General features: G+C 39.3%; 2 protein-coding genes across 3 annotated transcripts in view; both read right to left on the bottom strand.

The window, feature by feature from the left end:
• LOC131902563 (sulfotransferase 2A1-like) overlaps positions 1–11786 on the bottom strand; it is a 41282-nt gene extending 29496 nt beyond the window's left edge. Inside the window, exons 1-3 of one of the 2 annotated variants that reach the window (XM_059253587.1) lie at positions 11607–11786; positions 10313–10521; positions 8534–8660 (exon numbers count right to left, since the gene is read on the bottom strand). In XM_059253587.1, the coding sequence (XP_059109570.1) occupies positions 8534–8660; positions 10313–10521; positions 11607–11739 (469 nt within the window). In that variant the 5' untranslated portion in view covers positions 11740–11786. Of the gene's footprint in view, positions 1–8533; positions 8661–10312; positions 10522–11606 lie in introns of those variants that run through there. The other variant, XR_009377092.1, reaches the window with a different exon arrangement.
• Positions 11787–20555: 8769 nt separating this feature from the next.
• The window catches only part of LOC131902562 (probable alcohol sulfotransferase), a 38177-nt gene continuing 36406 nt past the window's right edge, over positions 20556–22326 (bottom strand). Inside the window, exon 6 of the mRNA XM_059253586.1 lies at positions 20556–20687. Within this exon, the coding sequence (XP_059109569.1) occupies positions 20575–20687 (113 nt within the window). The 3' untranslated portion in view covers positions 20556–20574. The remainder of the gene's footprint in view (positions 20688–22326) is intronic.

Below are 22326 nucleotides of genomic sequence, written 5' to 3'. Positions count from 1 at the left end.
GAGAGAGAGAGAGAGAGAGAGAGAGAGAGAGAGAGAGATGAGTGTTCAGAGAATGTGCAATGCCCTAGAAACTTGTAGCTAAAGAAATAATTTTTGAAAGATTTATCTTAATTTTTTCTTTTAGTATGTTTGTGTGTTTTCATATGAGTGTGAGTCTGTGTATTTCTGTGTCTGCAGAGATGAGAAGAGTGCCAGTTCCCCTGAAGCTAGAGCTATGGAAATTTGTGAGCCACTTGAAGTGGGTACTGGGAAACAAACTCCCCTCCCCTAAAAAGCACCAAGTTCTTTTGAGCACCAAAGCATCTCTGCAGTGCCTAATGACATAATTTTTAAAAGTAAGTTATGAAAACAACTTTATTGCACAAGGAAGAGTAGAAATTAGCACAAGAGATCTACACAACTACTAAATAGTAAATGAAGTAAATAGAGATACAAAAGGGAATGGTGGCATTGTGAAATAATAATGGATAAACCAAGTGCTTATCATATAAACCCAATGACCAAACTGTCTCTGTAACCCACATAAATCAGAAGTACAACTGACTCCACAAAGTTGTCCTCAGGTTCTCACAAATGTTCTGTGAGATGTGTGTGCCCAAACAGACACTCATGCACACATACACACAAGATCACAATAAATAGGATATTTTTAAAGGAAAAAAATCACAGTGTGAAGGTAAGGTGAAGGACTTGGGAAAATCCAATAAGAACAAAGATAATATAATAAGAAGACAGGAGTTGGAATTCCAAGATATATTAGGACACAAAGAACGTCTCAGCAAATATGGGGAAACTGAAATATTTCTTTATACTCTGTCCAACACCAATAAAATGACTATAAATAAACAAGAGAAACTCTAGAAGTAAACAAACTCATGGAGATTAAACAACTCACAACATAATCATGAATGGTTTCTTAAAGAATCCAAGAGTAGAAAGACTCCTTCAATAAAATGAAAATTAAACACAACATCCTTTAATCTGTGAGATGCGATGTAAACAGTCCTAACAGAGATGTTTAAAGGTCAGTGTTCCTATATTAAGAAATCTCTAATAATTTAGTTAATGGTTCACCTTAGGGCTGTAGAAAAGGAACAAGTCAAACACCAAAATCATTAGCTGGAAAGAAAACACTGACATTAGTGCAATCAGTGGAACAAAAAGAGCTCAACAACAAAACAAACCACAGAGTCAATGAAACTGATTTGGTTCTTTCACATATTGACAAACTTTAGATAAAATAACCAAGAGGAATAATGAATGCCAAAGTTCATACAGTAAGACATGAAAATGGAGTCATTATGACAAGCTCCAGTGAAATTCAGAAAATTATTATAGTTTACCTTAAGAGCATTCCACTAAACTGGAAAATCTAAAACATATGGATGAATTTCTACATAGATTAAAAACTACCAAAATTAAACTAAGATGACATTTAAACAACTAAACAAGTAGGGATGGGGAGAAGGCTAAGCAGTTAAAAGCATTCACTGTTCTTTTAGAGAACCAGGACTCAATTTCTACTACCCACAATGCCTTCTTCCTGCCCCTCTGGACCCAGACACATATTCAACAAACACATACATGCAAGAAAAATACTTCTATAAATAAAATGAAATGAACCGTAAAAGTAATCAGAACTGGACCTACCCCTTTCCTGCCACCTCTGGGGCAGGAGAAGGCAGAGCAAAGAGCAGTGCTGAATAACTCAGCAACCACAGACGCCCAGACATAGGGCTTTGAGTTGGTTCACCCCAACATTTATTGTATCTCTGATCTGGTGGAGAAGGTGGAAAGGGCCAGTCCTGCAGAAGCATAGCCACAGGATCTCCATGACTCTGAGCAACAGTAGGATATCTGAGAGGAGTCTAGAGGAGTCAGTATTGATGGTGTAGCAGAAGCCAGAGGCCCTGAACCAGACCAACAGCTCACTGCAATGAACATTGGCAAGTAAAGCTGTCTGGGCAAAAGGGTATACTGCATGACACACCTCAGCTCCCAATGCGATTATGATGAATAAATATGCGATGGACAGGTGGAAAAGATGGAGTAGCAAAATGGTACAAATAGGTTGGAATAGGAGACAGAACATGTTTGACTGGTATGAGAAAAGACTGCCATTGATAGAGGAGCATGTCAATGCCCAGAGGGTCTGCAACATGGTTTGATTGTTTTTTCCTTTTCTTTTTAAAATAAATGTATTTGTGTACTTATTTTACTTTACAGCCATAGTTTTCCCTTGTGTCCTCTCCTCCCAGTATCTCCCCCAGGCGAACCCCCCTCTCTTACCACCTCCCAAATTCCTCCTCCTCCATTTCTGTTTAGGAAACGGCAGGTCTCTTATGAGTATCAACATGGCATATCAAGTCACAATAAGACCAAGTACTTCCCCATGAATTAAAGCTGGGCAAGGTGACCAAGCATGTGAAGTAAGGTCTCAACACCAGTAAAAGAATTGGAGATAGCCCCTGTTCTCACTCTTTGAAGTCCTACAAGAGCACCGATCTACAAAGCTATAACAGCATATACAGAGGGTCTACATCAGTCCCATGTAGGCACCCTGGTTGGCATTTCAGACTCTGTGAGCCTCTATGAGCCCAGGTTGGGTCTGTGAGTATTCTTGTGGTGTCCTTGACCCTTGTAGCTCCAAGTATTCTTTCTCCCCCTCTTGTGCAGGCTTCGCTGAACTCCACCTAATATTTGCCTGTTGGTCTGCATCTGTTTCCATCAGTTACTGGATGAAGTCTCTCTGATGACAATTAGGCTAGGCGCAAATCTGGTCACAGGAGATGGACTGTTCAGACTATATATCTGCTGTTGCTAGGAGTCTAATCGGAGTCTTCCTTGGAGATTCTTGGCAATGTTTTTACCTGACCCAAAAATGTTCCCCTTTCCAGTAGTCTCTTTCAGAACTCTCCCACTTCATCCCCTCCCTCAACCTGACCACTCACATTCCCATGCCCACCTGTTCCCTGTTCACTCACAAAAATCACTTCTTTTTTCCTTTCACAAGGATATCTGCGTGTCCCCACCATGAATCCTCCTTGTTACCTAGTCTTTCTGGGTCTGTGGATCATAGCACTATTATCCTTTATTTTATAGCTAATATCCTCATATGAGCGAGTACATACCATGATTGTCTTTCTCTGTCTGCGTTACCTCACTCGGGATTTTTTTTTTTAGTTCTATCCATGTGCTTTCAAATTTCCTGGTGTTCTTAAACAGCTGAGTAATATTCCACGTTTTCTTAATCCATTCCTTGGTTGATGACATCTGGGTTTCCAGGTTCTATCTATTACAAATAATGTTGCTATGAACATAGTTGAGCAAATATCCATATTGTACGATCGAACATTCTTTGGCTATGTGCCCAAGAGTGGTATAGTTGGGTCTTGGGGTAGATTGATTCCCAGTTTTCTGAGAAACCTCCACACTGACTTTGAAAATGGCTGTACCAGTTTGCACTCCCACCAGCAATGGAGGAGTGTTCCCCTCACACTACCTCCTCTCCAGCATGAGCTGTTACTTGTGTTTTTTATCTTAGCCATTCTGACAGGTTGAAGTGGAATCTGAGAGTCATTTTAAGTTGCATTTCCCTGATGGCTAAGGATGTTGAACATTTTGTTAAGTGTTTCTTAGCCATTTTGGTTTTCTCCAAATATAAGGGGATGAGAAAGGACTAGATGCAGATAATGGATGAGAGTGTTGAAAGACAATATAAGGTTACAGTGTTCTAGTTATAAATTTGTCACAGTGATGGAAAATTGAGTGCAATATAAGTGATATTAAAAGTATAACATGTAATGTGACTCGTAGCAGCTTCTCTTTTTAATATCAAATCTAACTGTATTTTATATATAATTTGTATTCATCAAGTTATAGGCTTAGAGTCTCATTAATTTGGGTGTATCTTGTTTTTCCTTATTTAAAAGTTTCTTTATAATAAAGTTTAGTTTTTAAAATTTATGAAGAAAATGTGGGGAAAGAGAAATGTTGGTGGGAGTGCAAACTGATACAACCCTTACTAAAATCACTGTGGAGTTTACTAAAAAAAAGCTGAAAAGAGAACTTCCATATGACCCAGCTATCAATTCTTAGGTATATACTCAAATTATTTAGGTATAGTCTACTATATACTTAGATATGTACAACTATGCAGGAACTCAAAAATCTGTGTTCATTGCACCTCTACTCACAATAGCTAGGAAATAGGTTCACCCTACCTGCCCATCAACTGAAAAGTAGATAATAAAATTGTAATGTATATACACAATTAAATTTCCTTCAGCTATAAAGATGAAATTATAAAATTCTCAGTAAAATAGATGGAACTGGAAAATATGCCTAATGAGATAAGCCCAGCACAGACAGACAACCATTGCATGTGCTCTCTCATATAAGGATCCTAGACAAGTTCTTAGTGTGTTTAACTTGAAGTGCATTATAAGTACAGGAAACTGGAAAGGGCCCTTAGATTGGGAACATGAAAAAGAGACCTCAAGAAAAGAGAAATTCCAGAATACCTCTGGTATGAATGTGAAGGGAGTGAATATGAGACTGAATGGGTTAATGTGAAGATGGGGTGAGAGAATGAGGAATAAAATTAATCAAAACCACCAGGCGGTGGTGGTGCATGCCTTAAATCCCAGCACTACGGAGGCAGAGGCAGGCGGATCTCTGTGAATTCAAGGCCAGTCTAGGCTACATAGTGTGTTCCAGGAATGGCACAAAGCTACACAGAGAAACCTTTTCTCAAAAAAAAAAATAAAATTAACCAAATCCAAGAATATATGACAATGCCTTATGGAAACTCATTGGTTTGTAAGCTCATTAAAAAGTATAAGTCAAGCTACAGTACTGCTCCCAGAAGTCATAGGTTATTAAATAAAAACTCCATTGCTAGTGGTGGGATACCTCCCTAGGATTTGTTGCCTAGAAAGGCCCAACGAACCAAATAATATAGGCAATTGTCACTGTTGTCAGTGCCCCCTAAAACTAGTTGTTAAGACCCTATTTCTAAACATATCCTCATATTCTTATCAAAATACATAAAGAAAGCAAGCTGGGAATTGCCTGAAATATGCCTTCCTGTGCAATAGCTCTCATAGTGCCGGAAAGTGTTGTGCAGTCTGATAGCAGGAGACTCTCATCAATAGTCATGGTATTCAGCTGTGGACACTGTGATGGATACTTCAACCAGCCTTATAAGGCATGTCCAGTAGTGCAATCATGGAAATTGTGGTATCAGGGTAACCAATCCTTTTCTGATTGAGAAGAGTTCAAATGTGGTGCACTCAATGTGGTTGAATATACATGCTGTGGAGGGAATAGGTCCTAGGGTTGAAGCTATCACTGTTGTTCTGCTGAATGGACTTGATGTACACATCCAATTCTCTTCTAAATAGCTATGTATCTCCTTATATATCACTACTGTCAGCTTGGTTTAAAAAAAAAAGATTCTTCTTGAAGTGAGGAGTTTTGGAGACATAAAATTGGCCAAAATGCTGAGAATAAGGTCTTTTTCAGTGCTCACCAAATGAGATGATCTAGACACCCCCACCCCATGAAGCCTTAAGAAACATGGAGGAAGAAGGTATGGAAATGATGTAAAAGCTTAAATATGGGGTAGAATGATGTGGAATATTATCTTCTAGACATGACAAGGCCACAGCACATTTTAACTCTTAGTAGCTGGGATTACTGTACAAGACTGGGCCCTAAAATACTCTATCAAGGAGAGAGAAAGTACTCCCAAGTATCCACCACTTTCCTGTGGCTTTATGAGCAGTCAAGTGTAGTTAGGGGGCAGGGCTCATGAGACCCCTCCTTCCACGGTCTATAGGCAGTTAGTGGTTGCTAGTGGAAGGAGAGGTATTTTTTTCAGTATTGGAGCTACTGGTAAGGTACCCATGCTCCTGTAAATGACTCTTTTCCTGTGCTTCAGTAAGCAACCCCAATGGACCTCATTGCGTCACAAACAAACACATGCAGAAAAGGGACATGGAAGTAGAAAGCAGAGTTACTCAGGAAGAGGAAAAGGATCAGCAAAAGTGGAAATAGCAGAAGAGAGGATAGTGGGCCATTAATTTGATCAAAAATACCTGCATATATATATGAAAATGTCATAATAATTATATATAATTGTTGTAAGTCAATAAAAGTTAAACACATTTAAAAAGTGTTAAGAATCCATGCCTCTTAAAATACTTTTAAGACAATAAAGAAAATAGAATTTATAATATTTGGAAAGATGCATCTTAACAAAATAATAGACAGTCAGGACAAAGTATGGGAAGCCAAAGAAAAAAGACTAAGAGAATCCACAAATGAGTGGTGTGGTAGGAAGACCAAAATTTTTGTTAGTTTTCTGTTGCTGTGATAAAACATCATGAACAAAGGCAACTTAAGTAAGCAGAGAGAACTTAATTTTGGCTTATTATTCTAGATGGATATGAATAAATGATGGGAGAAAGGAGGGAATGGCAAAAAGTGGCAGGCAGGGCTATAGCAGCATGAAGCTGAGAGATCATCTCAACTACAAGCTGGAAGCAGAGACAAGAAACTAGAAGTGACTTAAGAACTTAACTTTTTCATGTGGATCTAGGGGAACACTCCTCCAATGCTAGTGGTAGTCTAGACTTGTACAGCAACTTTGGAAATCAATATGGAAGTTTCTCAGAAAACTGAAAATCAATCTACCTCAAGACCCAGCGATACCATTCTTGGGCATATACCCAAAGGATGCTCAATCTTTCCATAAGAACAGTTGTTCAACTATGTTCATGGCAGGGTTTTTCACAATAGCCAGAACATGGAGGCAGCCTAGGGGCTCCTCAGCCACACAATGGACAAAGGAAATGTGGTACATTTCCACAATGGAGTATTACTCAACTGTTAAAATCAATTACATCAGGAAATTTGAGGGAACTGGAGGAACTAGAAAAAATCATCCTGAGTGAGGTATCCCAGACACAGAAAGACAAACATGGTATGTACTCACTCAAGAGTGGATATTAGCTGTAAAGTAAAGGATAACCATGATACAATCCACAGCTCCACAGAGACTAGGTAACCAGGAGGGCCCAAAGGGGATGGTGATGCACAGATTTCCCTGGAAGGGAAAATAGAAGAGAACTCCTGGGTTGGCTGGGATGGAAACATGAAGATTAGGTTGGAGGCATAGTTGGGGTGGGAGAGTAATGAAAGAGACATCTTGAGGGCAGGCATTTGGGGTCAGGTAGAAACCTGGTAAGAGAAACTCCCATGAATCTACAAGGATGACTCGAGCTAAGACTATTAGCAATAGTGGATAGGTAGCCTGAACTGGCCATCTCCTGTAAGCAGGGTGGTAACTCACCACATTGTAATCAGAGAGCCTTCATCCAGTGACCTAAAGAAACAGATAGAGAGACCCAGAGCCAAGCACTGGGCCTAGCTCAGGGAATCCTATTGAAGAGACAGAGGAAGGATTGGATGAGCCAAGTAGGTCAAAGTCATCCCAAAGGTACCAACAGAAACAAATGACATGGGCTCATAGGAGCTCACAGACTCTGGACTGACATCTAAAGATCATGCATGGAACTGACCTAGGTCCTCTACACATGTATGGCAATTGTGTACCTTGATCTGCTTGTGGGACTCCTAGTGATGAAAGCAGTGCCCATCCCTGTTTCTTTGGCTGACTTTTAGAAACCTATTCCTCATAGTGGGTTGCCTTGCCCAGCCTTAATACAAGAAGAGTTTAGCCCTACCTGAACTTGATATGCCATGCTTTGTTGACACCCATGCTGAGGCCTGCACCTTTATGAACAGAAACAGAGGAGGAGTGGAGTGGGGGTTGGGGGTGGAGAAGGATTGGAGGAAAGGAGGGAGGCTAAACTGGTCAGGATATAGAATAAATGAAAATTTTAATTTAAAAAAGAATTTAAAAACCTCTCAAAGCCCACACTCAGTGATGGACCTCCTGCAATTGTGCCTCATAAATCTTCTGAAACAGTTCCATCAAGTGGGAAACAAGTGTTCAAACGTCAAGGTCTGTTTGAGGCATTTCTTATTCAATACCACAAATTATAACACCTACCTTAGTACTAGAAAGACCAGACACTCCAAATGTTAACAGGATGGTGTGTTATGGGTCAAGCTGTAGTTGTGCCCTATTATGCAGTGGTGTGTGAAAACAGGAAGACTTCACAATTAGGTTCAAAATGGTGATGAGATTTAGAACCACAGATTTGTTGAATATAGAGGGATAAGATGGAGACAAGTGAAGACTACAGAATACACTAAATGTTAGGGACATAACCAAATTAGGTAAAATACATAATCTTGTGGGTGTGAGCCCCAGTATTAAATTGAGGGAACATGGTAATAGGTGCTTTTAGTGCTAAAACTCAAGAACTAGATGCAGGAGGAGCAGAGCTTCAACATTGTCCCTGGCTATATAGAGTTCAAGACCAACCTGAGCTATATCTCACCTTGTCATTAAAAATGGATCTGAGGCTCACCGAAGCCCTGTATGTAATAGGACACTCACCATTTCCTTTGAGGAACCATTCAAAATAAGTTCTCAGTGACTCCGGATTCTTAACAGATTTCATCTTACTCCAGAAAAAATAACCAGACACAAGAACATCTCTGGGATTTCTGATTAAATAGATCACCTTAAACAGAAAAACATGTACATGAAGGTCAACATAGTCATTTGAAACCATTTAACTTGCACAATTTATATGAAATGTCAATCAAATCTCCATGAGGTTTCTAAAAACATTAATTATTTTTATTTGACAAAATATTTACATAAGTGCAAAATATCTATAGTGAGAATCCTCTTTTATAATTTTATTTCATTTACAAACATGTAACAGCAAAATTACTCAGGCCACTAATACTTTAAAAAACAAAGCAACAATAACAAAATCCAAGACTGATTCTCTAGTTGTAAAGATCAATATCTTACAATGTGAAAAATCACTCATCCACTGTGAAAGAACATCTTATATATTCAGAGATGAGTACTGTGCTAAATCTATCTACAATATGAGAAACTAATTCTTTTCCACAACTTTAACTACCAAATATAACTTTCAAAAGAATCATGATGCAGAGCTCAAAGCCAGTGTGTCATTGCACAATAGTGAACACAAAGACCTATAGGCAACTCAGATATGCAGAGGGTTGGAGAAATAGACTTTCCCTGGGAAAAGCATAACAGCTGGTTGGTTATGCAATTCCCAGTGCTCAGCCCTGAAAACATGCATACAAGTAATATTTTATAGACTGAGCAGGTTACATTTAAATATTGAGAAATACGTAGATACATATAGAGATGTAACAACAATTAAAGAAAAAAGAGACCACAAAATTGAAAGAGAGAAAGAAGGAAAGCCTGGAGGGAGGAAGAGGGAATGATGTATGTAATTATAATTACAAACAATGAAAGAAACAAATTAAAAATAAATAATTTTAATAAAAGGAAATTTATATTTTGTGCCAACACTCTTTGTGACATTATTCTAGAATTCAACTCTTTAGGCCTCAATTTTTCTAGCTAAGTATGTGTCAAATCCCAATAATGCACATGCATATGAGTAAATGGTCAAAGTTCCCTACGATATTTTCAAGAGAGGAAATTTTTCTAAGTTTGTCTGTGCAGTTAAAGCACAAAATATTTTTAGGCTCCATGGTGCAAGGAATTCCAAAAACTTTCTTACTAACAAGAAACTATGATAGGTCAGAATCTGGATATTTTTGATCCCTTCTAGAGATCCTCTATCAGTGATGAGGGTGATTCTTGTGGCTAATCACATCAGTGGACACCTAGATAGAGCAACACACGGTGGGTACAGATGAGCCGTGACTGCTGATCAATCTCCATGATTACAGCACTGATGCCTAGTCAGGCTGCTTTTCTATGAGCAACTCTGTCTGGGGTGATTCACACACTGCTCATGGGATTTATGTAGAATCAAGATTAGCTAATTGACTTTGATGACAGCAAAACAGTAATGTCCACTGTACACTAGAGTGTGCCCTCTGCTTGACCTGTATCTGTAGTTCCTAAATGCTCTAGTTGATATTTCACTTTCTCTCATTTATCTGCCCAGGATCACTGTGTAGTACTTGACATTCTGGTACTCTGATATAGTCTGAGGTGGAGACACATCTGCACCACTTAGTGCATGAGAATCTCATGTTCCCACCCACAACCTACACAATCCGAGTGCATTTCAGCAAGAGCTCCAGGGCCCATCAAGGTAGATGAAGTTCAAAGAGCATTTGGTCAAAGATTTCTCAACCACTGGACACTGACCTTGGCCTTGGAATTGAAGAAAGACTTGGGGAAAAGATGGAAGGGAAGGTGGGAGCTGATGAGGCGTGGTCCTTCCTTATTGATTAATAGTGGATATCCACCTTGTGACTCTATCCAGGGTGAGCGGTCCCAGATAGGCACAGATTGGATCCAAGTGGGATCCCCCTTGGTCTGAATCAGGCAGACAATCTCAATCAGCCAGTTAGTTCCTGAAGAAGGAAACATAATGGTCACTCAATTCAACAGCACTTGTGAAAAAGCCTCAAGAAGAAAATTGTACACCTGTACAACTTACAGTGCAGCTGTTTCCAAGCACACAGACCTGTGGGGTTCACAATGTCCACATGCTCTAAGTACAAAGTATATTCATCCAGCACATTACCAATGCTTCACATGGAGAAACTGAGACTATACTCAATTAACTCCACCTGAAAGTCCCCTCAAGTCCTGGGCCATCATCATTCTACATTCTGGTGCTGTGAGTTCAACTTTCCCAGATACTCCACAGGGATGTAATTGTGGACTCTGTCCTTGAGACTGGCTCCTTTCTTTTAATGCAAAGCAATTGAGATGCATCCATGCTGCAGTATGTGTGTGAGTACTGTTTCTCTTTAGGTGAATAAATCCCCTTCTGTCTATTTACCACTCACACTTGTATTTATGTTTACATGTTCACTTGTCCTTGGGTATTTCTCTAGCTCTCTTCTCTGGGCCATTGTATAATTCTTCTTCATGCATTCCACTGCCCTTGGCTTTTCCATGTTCTTTCACTGTCAGTGTCAGCAACCCAAAACTTACCTGTGTTCAGTGCTTCTGCCACCCAGCAAACAACCCTCCCCAAAGTCCATGCTGCTTCTTTTTGGTTCTTGAGTTTTGAGACTGTTTTTACTCCTTGGACAAGGTCCACAATAATTCTTCTACCTGACATTGTCCTCTCCTCCATATATTCTTACATGCCTTTATATATATATGCCTTTATACCTTGGTGCTATTTCTTCTGTTTGTTTTCCTCATTTCCCTCTTCAACTCTCCTCCACACAGAGACAGAACAATGCCAGAGACTGCCTTAGGATCCACTGGCATTGCTCACATGGCCTGGATGAGCCTCTGCCCACACAGACCAGGCTGGAGTTCTTTCTCTGAGTGAAAATGCACTCACACACAGCTCTCCACACCCACAAAACATTTTAAACATCAGATATATAGAGCACTCCACTCATCACCCAAATGAATGATGATCAAAGCCCTATCCTTCTTCATACACTTCAGGATCATTCTCACTCACAGTTCTTACCTGATTTAGGGTAAGTCAGTATGACTGTGTCTTCATCTCTGATCACAAACTTATCACGAGATTCTTCAATTATTTCTTTTTTATACTCTACAGAAGGAAGAGGTATCCCTTCAAACCAAAGGTAGTCTGACATGGCAAAGAGCTCTTTGTGGGTGCTGTTAGGATTACAGCTTTAGCCACCTTTTCAGCTTCTAGCAAATGGTGAGGGTAATATTTATAGTGCAGGCAAAGAAATCAGTAACATCCCACAGTTCATTGTGAAACTAACTACTGAGAGGAGGAAATGATATAATAACCAGTCAAAGGTTGTTGTGTTAAGCAATTGTGAACTCATTCAGAGATCATTCTGCAGCAACTGTGAGCCTGAGTTCACGACCCCAAACAAGAAACTCAATAACAAGTATTAGGACATAGAAATGGGGCTTAATTTAAAGTGTTTTCTAATACAATTCAGTTTTCAGAATAGTTTCAAATGTGCATAAAAGTTACAGAGATCATACAAAATGTTACCACATGCAATTCTTTTTTTAAAAATTAGTGGTTGTTTTTGAGAAACTCAATTCCTTAGCTGTGCTCTATGGCTCTCACCCACACTCTCCCCCTCCAGTACCTCACTCCCTTCCCATATTTAGGATTTCTTCTTTACTTTTCAGTTTATATTTACGTATATGTATATGATCACATGTACATATAACCTACTGAGTCCAATTAGTTCTGTTTGTATGTGAATGTATGCTGAGCTGAGCACTTGTGATTGGAAAACCAATATGGGATTTCCCTACTGAGGCAGCTGATTCTCTCTCTTTCAGCAGCCGTTGGACTCCTGTATTCCCTCATCTAGAGGTAAGACCATGTAGAATTTCCCTGTCCTTATTTCTATACCAACTGGTGTGATTATGATGGTACCTTTCACTAAATATACTACTGAGAGTTCATAGGTATATTTTCCTGTCATGGCTAGGGTATATATACTATCAGCAGGGATCCTTAGCCTCTAGGGGCCATTCTGTCCCCTCTTCTGTGTTTTTTCCAAGTGTTAGGTTGAATGGATTCACTGCAGATGTATCAGATGTGCCTGGACACCTTACAGTCAGTTATTCTCTCTGGGCTCTTGCTGCACCAGAAACTTAGGTTACCTCTGAAGAGGTGACCTGGACTGAGGAAAGGTAAGTGTGCTGCTTGCCCATTTCCCAGCCTTCCTCTTACCAGGAGACAATGAGATACAGCGGGGAGTCAAGCCAAGCAAGAATTCCTTTATTATTAGGCAGTAAGCCCCTTTTATAGCAGAAAACCTCAGAACCCTAGGAGCAGGTGGAAGGAACCAACCAATCGTTTTAAAGGTCACCCTATGCTCATTTCCTTGTTAACGAGCTGTTTATGCACTGACATCATCTCCTCATCTTTGTATCTAAGCTCAGCATAAACAACTTGGGCTAACTTCCTCTCGGCACCATCTTGTAGCTCATGTCATCCTGAATGCCCCACAATTCTCTGCATTTTGACCAGATGTGGGACTTTGTAATAGTTTCCATATGTTACAAAAGCTTCTTTGATGAGGGTGGGAACTATATTTATCTGTGTGTAAAAGACAGGTATTAAGAAAACAGGTAGCAAGTATACTGGATTCTGAAACTTACAGCAGCAGTTTCACCTCTTAGATCGATGCCCTTTCCAGGCCCAAGTGGTTGTCTATGTGTGGGGCAGCATTTCCTATCTGCAGGTGGGGTGAGCCCAGGGCACATTTTCTCCCTAACTACCTAAAGACTGAGAATCAACAAATTCCGACACGTTGCAATTCTATGTCCTTGGGTGTCTGTAAATGTCTCAAATGAGATACTTTTGCCTGGACACTTAACACTTACCAAATGTCTGCCAATGAAGATAACTGCAAGAAAGCAGATGTCTAAGTTTATATTGGAGAAAGGAACAAAGACCTGGTTGTGGGAAACAAGTATCAACTGTGTGACTGTTTCCATACACAGCTGGGGATGTTATCCAAATACCCTAATTGTATAGGGGAAGTTGTGCCCAATAAATGATCAATCACACTGTTAGAAATTCTTGGGGAAGAATCAGATGGGAAGGCTACAATAGCACACAAGAAATTCACTTCAGGAAACAGCTAATACATTCAAAAGCCAATATCACCAAAACTCCTTAAGTTTGGCTTTAACCAGGGGCTCTGCTGGGTTAGCCTTGTCAGTGCCAGCTGAGTAATTACTTCATATTTCTGTGGCTCGAAGCATTAGTCCCATTACGTTTTAAGCTATTGTGAACAGCACTTTTTCTTATTTCTTTCTCAACATGTTCATTGTTGTCATTTGAAAGTGCTGCCTTGCAGAAAGTACTTATCAGGTCTAAGTGTTTTCTTGGAGGAGTCTTTAGGATTTGTGACATGTGGGGCAGTATCATCTGTGAGGGAGGATCATCTCACTACTTTCCTACTCATATCATATTTCTATATTTATCTTTTCTTTTAATCAAGACCTTGAAGTGTATATAAAATAAAGCATAATCAATGAGGAATGAACATATATATATATATATATATATATATGTACACAAACATATGCAGTCATATACATGCACTTATACATGCACTTATACATGCATATATGCATGCACACATACTCTCACACAAAAAATCAAGTATTGTTAAATAAAAGACCAAAAAATAATCCTGGAGCAAAACAATAAACTGCAGCAATTAAATTTGTCGGACAAAAGGTCCTAGTACAAGGAAAGTCTGAGTGAAATCGCTAGGCAGATGCTTAGGACCTTCCACTCCCATATCTCCAAGCCCACACCCAGGCATCACCAGCCCTGGTGACAGTCAGTGCTCTTCTTTAATGTCTCAGCACAAGGTATGAAAGCCATTCCATCTGTGTAGCCAGTACATGTAACCTATGTAGTCTCTGAACACAAACTGTTTATGAGCAGGCACTGGAACAGAAGCTTCCATTGCATGGTATTCAGAGAACCACCATTCTGAAAAGATGGCAGGTTAATGCCCTAAATCCTGTCTTCCATCTCATCTCCCCCCAGCTAACTTTCTGTATGACTGGAGGAATAGCAGCAAACAGCCGTTTCACAGATCAGGTTCTCTCCCCTCTGTCAGTACATTTCTGATGTCTGTGTTCCTCTTTGTCATCACAAGCACTCTTCTCTCTTTTTCTGGGTTATGGTGATATTTTATTTGTACTTAAATATGATTTTATTTGTATGTTAATAAATAAAGTTGCCTGGGCATCAGAGCTAATAGTAAGCCATAGCAGAGCTGGGCATTCTTGGTGCCTGCCTTTAATCCCAGCACTTGGTAGGCAGAGCTAGGTAGATCGCTGTGTGGTCAAGGATACAGCCAGCATTGGAGACACACGCCTTTAATCTCAATACCAACCATAGAAAACCTGGAGGTCTGTACAGATAGGCAGTGACAAGGCAGTCATGTGGTTCGGTTTACAACCAATGAGAAGGCAGAACAGAAAGTCTATATAAAGACAAACACACAGGAAGTAGGTCTCTCTTGGCTGAAGAGGATCACTGAAGCAGGAAGGGTAAGGCTCTTAGCTCTGACCTCTTGGGCTTTTATCTTTACATTGGCTCATGTTTCTATTTAATAAGATGGATATTTCTAAACTGGGTGTCTGAACTGAGGTCCTTTTGGAAGTACTCTTTGTAGCTGGTGTCTGGCAGCATCAGTCTTATATTCCTCCAGGTCCTGTAGGATGAGGAATTAACTCAGATTAAGCAACCTGCCTTAGTTTCACTTCCTGTGCTGTGATAATTCACCCTGAGAAAAGGAACTTAAAGGAGGTAGGGTTTGTTTGGCTTGTAGTTCCAGGATACGATACAGCCCATCGTTGTGGGGAAGTCAAGGCACAGAACCTTGAGATAGCTAGTCACATCACAGCAGACACACAGGCTACTGTGGGAAATACATTAGAGCCATTGTACCTGACATAAACTCAAGAGTGATGGCACAACCAGGCTCTGAAATAATTATTTGCAATAAGCAATGACTGTTATCTGAGATTTATACAGGTGCTTTTTCTGTAGGATCTTAGATTCTTTGCATGAATTCGGTCACAAAATATTCATGGCAAACCAGAAGGTCTTGTAATGGCTGAGAATGGCTTGAGTAATATGTTCTTTCTGACTACTCCTAGATCAGATCAAAGGATATGGCATTTGGAATTTGACTTGTTAAAAATACCTTTTGTGCAATAACTAATGAAATGTTTTTTTAAGGCTGTTAAGGGTTCAATCCACTATGATTCCCAAGGCTTCAGTGAATCCTCGAGTATCTCTCTTTTTTTTCCAGTCATCTCACATGAAACAGTTACTGACATTTGGTACCCAACCTGTGGTGCTCAAGGAAATGAGGGGTCCAGATGCTCCAGGACTTCAGGTTAAGTACAGTCACAGGCAAATGAGACTCTGAGATTGGGAAGGGACATAAGGAATTCTCCATTTCAGAAGCAGCAATATGTGCAGTTGCTAAAAATCCTTGTCAGAAGGAAATGGAAAGGGAAGGGAAACAGCTTACCAAGGTTTTAGAACTAATTAAGTGGCTTTGTATTGGTTCCAGGAAACTCTTCATGTTCCATTAAAATGACAGTGTCAAAGTATTAAGAGCTTTGAGGAGAGTTCATCAAAGAGAAGAAGCTATACTCTTTCAGATTTGGCCTTTATGTAAATTAATTCCCAATGCTTTAAAGCATCTGCAGAATGAAGAGTCAGAAAAGGCCTCATCAGCCCATGAACTGTAGACTACTGGCTGTGGAGCCGCCATGGGACAGGGCTCTCTGGATATGGAGGATGATTGTTTGGCTCGAACTGTTTGGGGGACACCCAGGCAGGGGGAGTCGGGGATCCATCCTGGTGCATGGGCAGGCTTTTGGGAGTCCGGTGCCTGTGGTGTGATGCCTTGCACAGCCTTGGTGCAGTGGGAAGGGGCTTGGAACTGCCTAGGATCTGTGTGCCGGGCTCTGCTGACTCTCCATTGGAGACCTTGATTTGGGGATGTGGGGATGTGGAGTGGCTTGGGAGGGTGGGATGGGGGTGGGAGGAGGCAGAAGGTGGGATCTGTGGGTGGTGTGTGGAGTGAGTAGAAAATTTCTTAATAGAGAAAAATGAAAAAAAGAAAAAGAAACGTCTTCATCAGATGTGAAAAAGGGAAGTAAGAAGGAGGATATTCTGGCCAGGAATTGTCAGTTAGCAGAGGAGAATGTTGTCTCAGAGGAAAATAAAAACATTTTTTGGAGTAAGATGAAGGTGTGGCGGTTCAAGATGCTGGAGAGGAATCTCCTCTTCCTCCTTTAGATGAAACTCAGATTAATTGCATTCAATTAATAAATCAGTGAGAAATGTGCATTTTGATCTCTTACCACAGGAAAACCTGTTTAGTAAGAAATGGGTTAAGGGTCAGAAGTTATAGGAAAACCAAGAAGAAACCATTTGTTGAACAATTAATTTCCAAAAGTTCTCATAGTATATCTTCATGTGTTCATCATGATGGAGCAAATATCAAATCACAGCAGCTGTGGACACCTGCAGAGGGTCAAGCAGCAGAAGTCTGTCATCGATGGGGCACATGATCTCTAAGACAAGTCCTATACTGAAGAGCTCTAATGGCTTGGGAGGTAGAATTGTTCCCTTTGGGGGGTTGTGACAACTATTAGGACTTCCATGCTACAGTGCATGTCCCCCATCCTATTTTATGGGCAATATTGCTCAGCTGGTATAGGCAGTTGTGGCCAATTATGAGGATCAGAGTTTGACCCCTGAACCTATGTGGAAGGAGAGAACTGATCCTGCAAACTGTCTTCTGACTTCTACTCATGCACATGCTTTATACTCACACTCAGATATGCAAATAAGAGTAATTCAGTGTAAATAAAACATTTAAAGTCTGAAGGATCCCTCTCACCTCTTTCCATGAGAGATCATTATGTGTTTGTCAAAAACATTTCATATTTAATTGTGGGTTTTTGGGGGTTTTTTTTTGTGTGTGTGTGTGTAGTTCCCAAGGAAGAGTGATTTGGCATGCAACATTAGAGTGTAAGCTCCATAAGTATGCCCTCACATGAAACAAGAAGAACAAAAGGATAAGGGTAGAAGATATTCAGTGTGTCCCTCTAAATATATCTTTTCTATAAATATTTTATTTTAGCTGGGTGATGGTGGCACATGCCTTAAATTACAGAACTTGAGAGGCAGAAGCAGGTGGATCTCTGAGACTGAGCACAACCTGGTCTACAGAGCACGTTCCAAAACAGCCAGGGCTACTCAGAGAAATCCTGTCATAAAAAACAAACAAAAATTTTAGTTTTTAAATATGTATATATATATATATGTATTCATACACATATATATTTATATATATTTATATTTAGTTTTCAATTATGTATGAATATATGTGTGAGTGTGGGTTTGCACATGAAAATTTAACATATGAAATTTACCAGTGTAATGTACATTATATTTGACCCTAAAGATGTTCATGTGTTGATTTAGGGTTTTTTATTTTTATGAAATTAATGTACAAAATATGAACTGTATTGATTCAACATATTTGAACCAAATGACACCAAGAATGAGTTAACTATGAAAGCTTGTTTTTAGAGCCTTGTCATTTTTATGGTTAATATGTCTGTCTTATAGTCAACTGCAATTTTTGTTTACATTTTGATTTTTTGTTTTCCTTATTGGATTAAGTTTAACATTTTATTATTAAACTTGCACTTTTCTTTCTGTCATAACATTTCTCCCTCAAGGATTTTGGACACAGCTGCATGGAACATGGTATGACTTCCACTGTTGGCCGATTTGAAGCTAGATAAAGGTATTATTTGTGTATGCTCAAGCTATACCCAGCATGGGAGACAGTTTAATTCCTGTTCTCTGCAGATCAAGATGATGAATTCTCAGCTCCTTCTCCAGCACCATGTCTTTCTACACACCTCCATACTTCCCACCCTGATGATAACTGACTAAACATTTGAAACTGTAAATGCTTTCCTTTAGAAGAGTTGATGTGGCCATGGTATCTCGTCATAGCAGTAGAAACCATAATTGAGAAAGAGGGTCTAAGAAAGTAATTGTAAGTGTGTAAATGCAAATTGTAAAGGTCTAAGAATGTGAATACTTAAGTTGTAAGGGTCTCAGAAAGTGATTTAATGTACGTGAAGGGTATTGGGAAAATAATGAGAAATGTTTCACATTTTTCACTCTTTTTTATGCTATTGTTTTACTAAGATTTTAAATGGTAAGACATTTAACATTAATCAATGGAGTTCTGATAAACTGTTAATCTTTCCCTGGTAAAGTACTAATTACTATCATCATAGTCATAAGCTCAGAATTTAGCATTCTTTTGGTTGTTTTCTAGGCATAGACTTAAAAGTGCTTCTCCTTGTGATGAAAATATCTCATTCTAATCTTTATATATCCATCTCTATGGACAGAGGAAAAAATGTTCATGGTTTTAACCCAAAACCACACCTTTTGCTATGACTCTAAGGCATGAGTCTACTCTAGCTGTTTTACAGACACTTGTTAACTGTTTTCTCTACAGTGAGAATTTCAGGACTGATTATAAGCAGTGGCAATGCTAATACATCAAAAAACTTTTATCTCTTTTTGTAAACTTAAAAAATTCATGTAAGCTTCAGTGAGTCAAGACCTGGATCCCCCTGTCACAGGTCAAACAGACTCCAGGTGTGGACTCCTCTCAATCAACAGCTTAAGCTTCCCCACTTACCTACTGTCTATACTTAATTGTTCTCTCTCTCTCTCTCTCTCTCTCTCTCTCTCTCTCTCTCTCTCTCTCTCTCTCTTTCTCTCTCTCTCTCTCTCTCTCTCTCTCTCTCTCTCTCTCTCTCTCTCTCTCTCTCTCAGTTCCTCTATGTTGGTCCTGCTTTCTTGCTCCCCACCCTATGGCCTGGCCTATTCTACTGGCCATGTTCAGTCTACTACTTTCTCTCCCTGCTCTGGACTCTTCCAGGTGCCCCTGGCTGTATTCTCCATCATGTCTATCAGAAAAACCTCCCACTTAACCATAAAAGTAAAGAGAATAATGCGTTCTTTTCCAGTCTGCACATCTAGATTTAAATATAAGTGTGTCTCTATGACATTCAAACAGAGGGGACCATGTGGAAGCAGAAAGTACTAACAGGAGAAAAAGGACAGGACTCGACAGTAGAGGAGAAATACTGAGTAAATTACTTGATGCTCATGTCTGTTTCAAGATTTCCTAACGTAACCCATTATTTTATACATCCACTAAAATTACAAAAAAATGAAAAAGTGAAATACAAGTATAAAATGCTGAGCAGAAATGTAAGTTTATAAAGGTCTTACTAAACCTTAGGCTATTTGAATGAAGTCTCTATAAAAACATTTTTATTTCTTTTGCACAAATGTCCCAGAATAAAAATTACTTAAAGTTTCTTGTAGTGTTTTATGTTTAAAATGTTACAAGGATTGCTTTAATTTGAGATTCCATGAAGCATATTGGAGTTAATTTATAATGTATAACAAACCACTAATAAAAAAAGGAAATATTTGTTGACTCATTTCTCCAAGATTCAGAGCTGGAGAGATGACGCTGAGGTCAAGAGCACTGTACTACCCTTGTAGAGGACCTGAGTTCAGTTCCAAGACACAAAGCAGGGGGCTTACAGCACATGTAACTGGAACTGCTTGGAAACCAATGCACTCTTCTGACCTCGAAGGAACTGTACACAGAAATATGGACACACACACACACACACACACACACACACACACACACAAACACACACACACACTCACACTTCAACTACCTCCACTACTATTACCACTACTAAAACTTCTATCACTTAATACATAAAAAAACAAAACTCTGCAGTTCAATAACAGGATTTATTCTGTACAAAAACAGGAAAATAAACCCCACTCTCCATATATTATTTTAAAGTTTAAGAATTTATTCCCACGGAAACAGCCCTGGAGGGAAACCGGCCATTTTCTCCTGGAATACTCTATCAAAGGCTTCAGCTTGGGCTACTATAAAGTGCTTCTTCCAGTCCCCAGCCATGCCTGGAAAATGTTAAGCAGACACATAGATGGGTTAATGATGATCTCAACACTGATCTCAGTCCTTCCTTCACATGCTCTTACCATCTGCTTGACAAGGACCACACAGTTAATAAAGTGGAAGTACCATTGACTTCCTGGAGAACACATCTTATTCCCTTGACATAATTTACATCAGTCTTCTACCTCTGTGGCAATAACGTCCCCTCTTCTCCTATCTCATCATATCAGCTACACACTCTAAGAGCTTCCACACTATCTCTACCTTTTCGACGTTGAAATTATTCCTGCTTTCCACTACACCTGCTTCCATCACACTGTCCAACCCAACAGAGTTTCTTATCTCAATTATCCAAACAGGTTTCAATTCTTCTTTCTAAATTTTAGTGTTTACTTATAAAAGTTCTGCAAAACATGCAAGCAACTTTTAAAAGATCTCTTAAAATTAAGTTTAATTATATGTGTGTAGGTACACATGAATGCAGGTGCCTGCAGAGCTTTGAGGCATCAGATCCCCTTGATCTGAAGATGCACAATGTTGTGAGCTACATGCCAATCATCTTGATGCTTTCATCAGGTGCAGGAGACCTAGATAATACCAGCTGAGAACATCCCAAGATTTCTGTTTTCAATCAGCATGGTGTCTAGTGATGCATCAAGACCTCCATGATCATTTTTCCATATCTTTTTACCAGACTTTGGTTCTCATCACTCCATTTCATATGTCTTTAGGTTTGGCATTAGAGATGACAAATTGTGCAACTGCTCTCATTGAACTGTGTGTCCCTTCTTTCTAGAGTGCTGATGTCTTCCATGTACTCACTTCTTATTCTTTTATTTCCTAGTTTATGCCACTGTGACCACCTCTTCCTAACTTCCCTCCATGTAGAACTCTGCAGGCCCATCCTTGCAGTCTTTTATTTCATAACTGTGACACTTTGATGAATTTCCTTTTTGTAAAGAAGCCTGAAACATGTATCTAATATATTTAAAAAGTAAAATGTTTCTTTCATCACCAAAGGCTTCATTCATCAAATCATATCAGTCAAATATACCATACTCAGTATGGAATTGTTGAAAGCATTCATGAATGAGTGAGGGAGGTACTGGCCTTGTTTCCATTTTGCTGATGAGAGAAAATTAGTCTTGAGATGTTACCCAGCATGATGGTGATGGATGTGTACTTTAAGCCAAAAATACTAACAGTAGATGTCATGGTTTTCCTTATTACTTTGTATTCCTTATGTATCATATAAGTTAACTTTAAATTCCCAGTGGTATTATTAAAGAAAATATATGCTGTTCAGAATTAAATGGTAATTATTGATACACCATATTCAAATAATATGCCACTAATTGATATGACTATAAGAGTGTCATCTGTTAAGATGGGAATCTATCGGTATCCATTGCTACTCTCAGCTTTGTTATTTTCTTCATTATTAGAACAAGTTTCTTTATTGTTTTCCCACAGCACACCTGGCTCTTGATCAGCCAGACTGGACGCTGAGCTAACAGAATCTCAGTATATTCAATATGACTGCCCACTTGGATTGAATCAGTCCAGATGGGAGAAGTGCATCTTCTAAGCCTATATTTCTCTTCATTTGTTCTTTCTAAAAATCTCCTCAAAGTCTGGCGT

This window comes from Peromyscus eremicus, chromosome 1 (assembly GCF_949786415.1).
Source record: "Peromyscus eremicus chromosome 1, PerEre_H2_v1, whole genome shotgun sequence".
Taxonomy (NCBI): domain Eukaryota; kingdom Metazoa; phylum Chordata; class Mammalia; order Rodentia; family Cricetidae; genus Peromyscus; species Peromyscus eremicus.
This window is presented reverse-complemented; position numbering and strand designations above follow the sequence as displayed.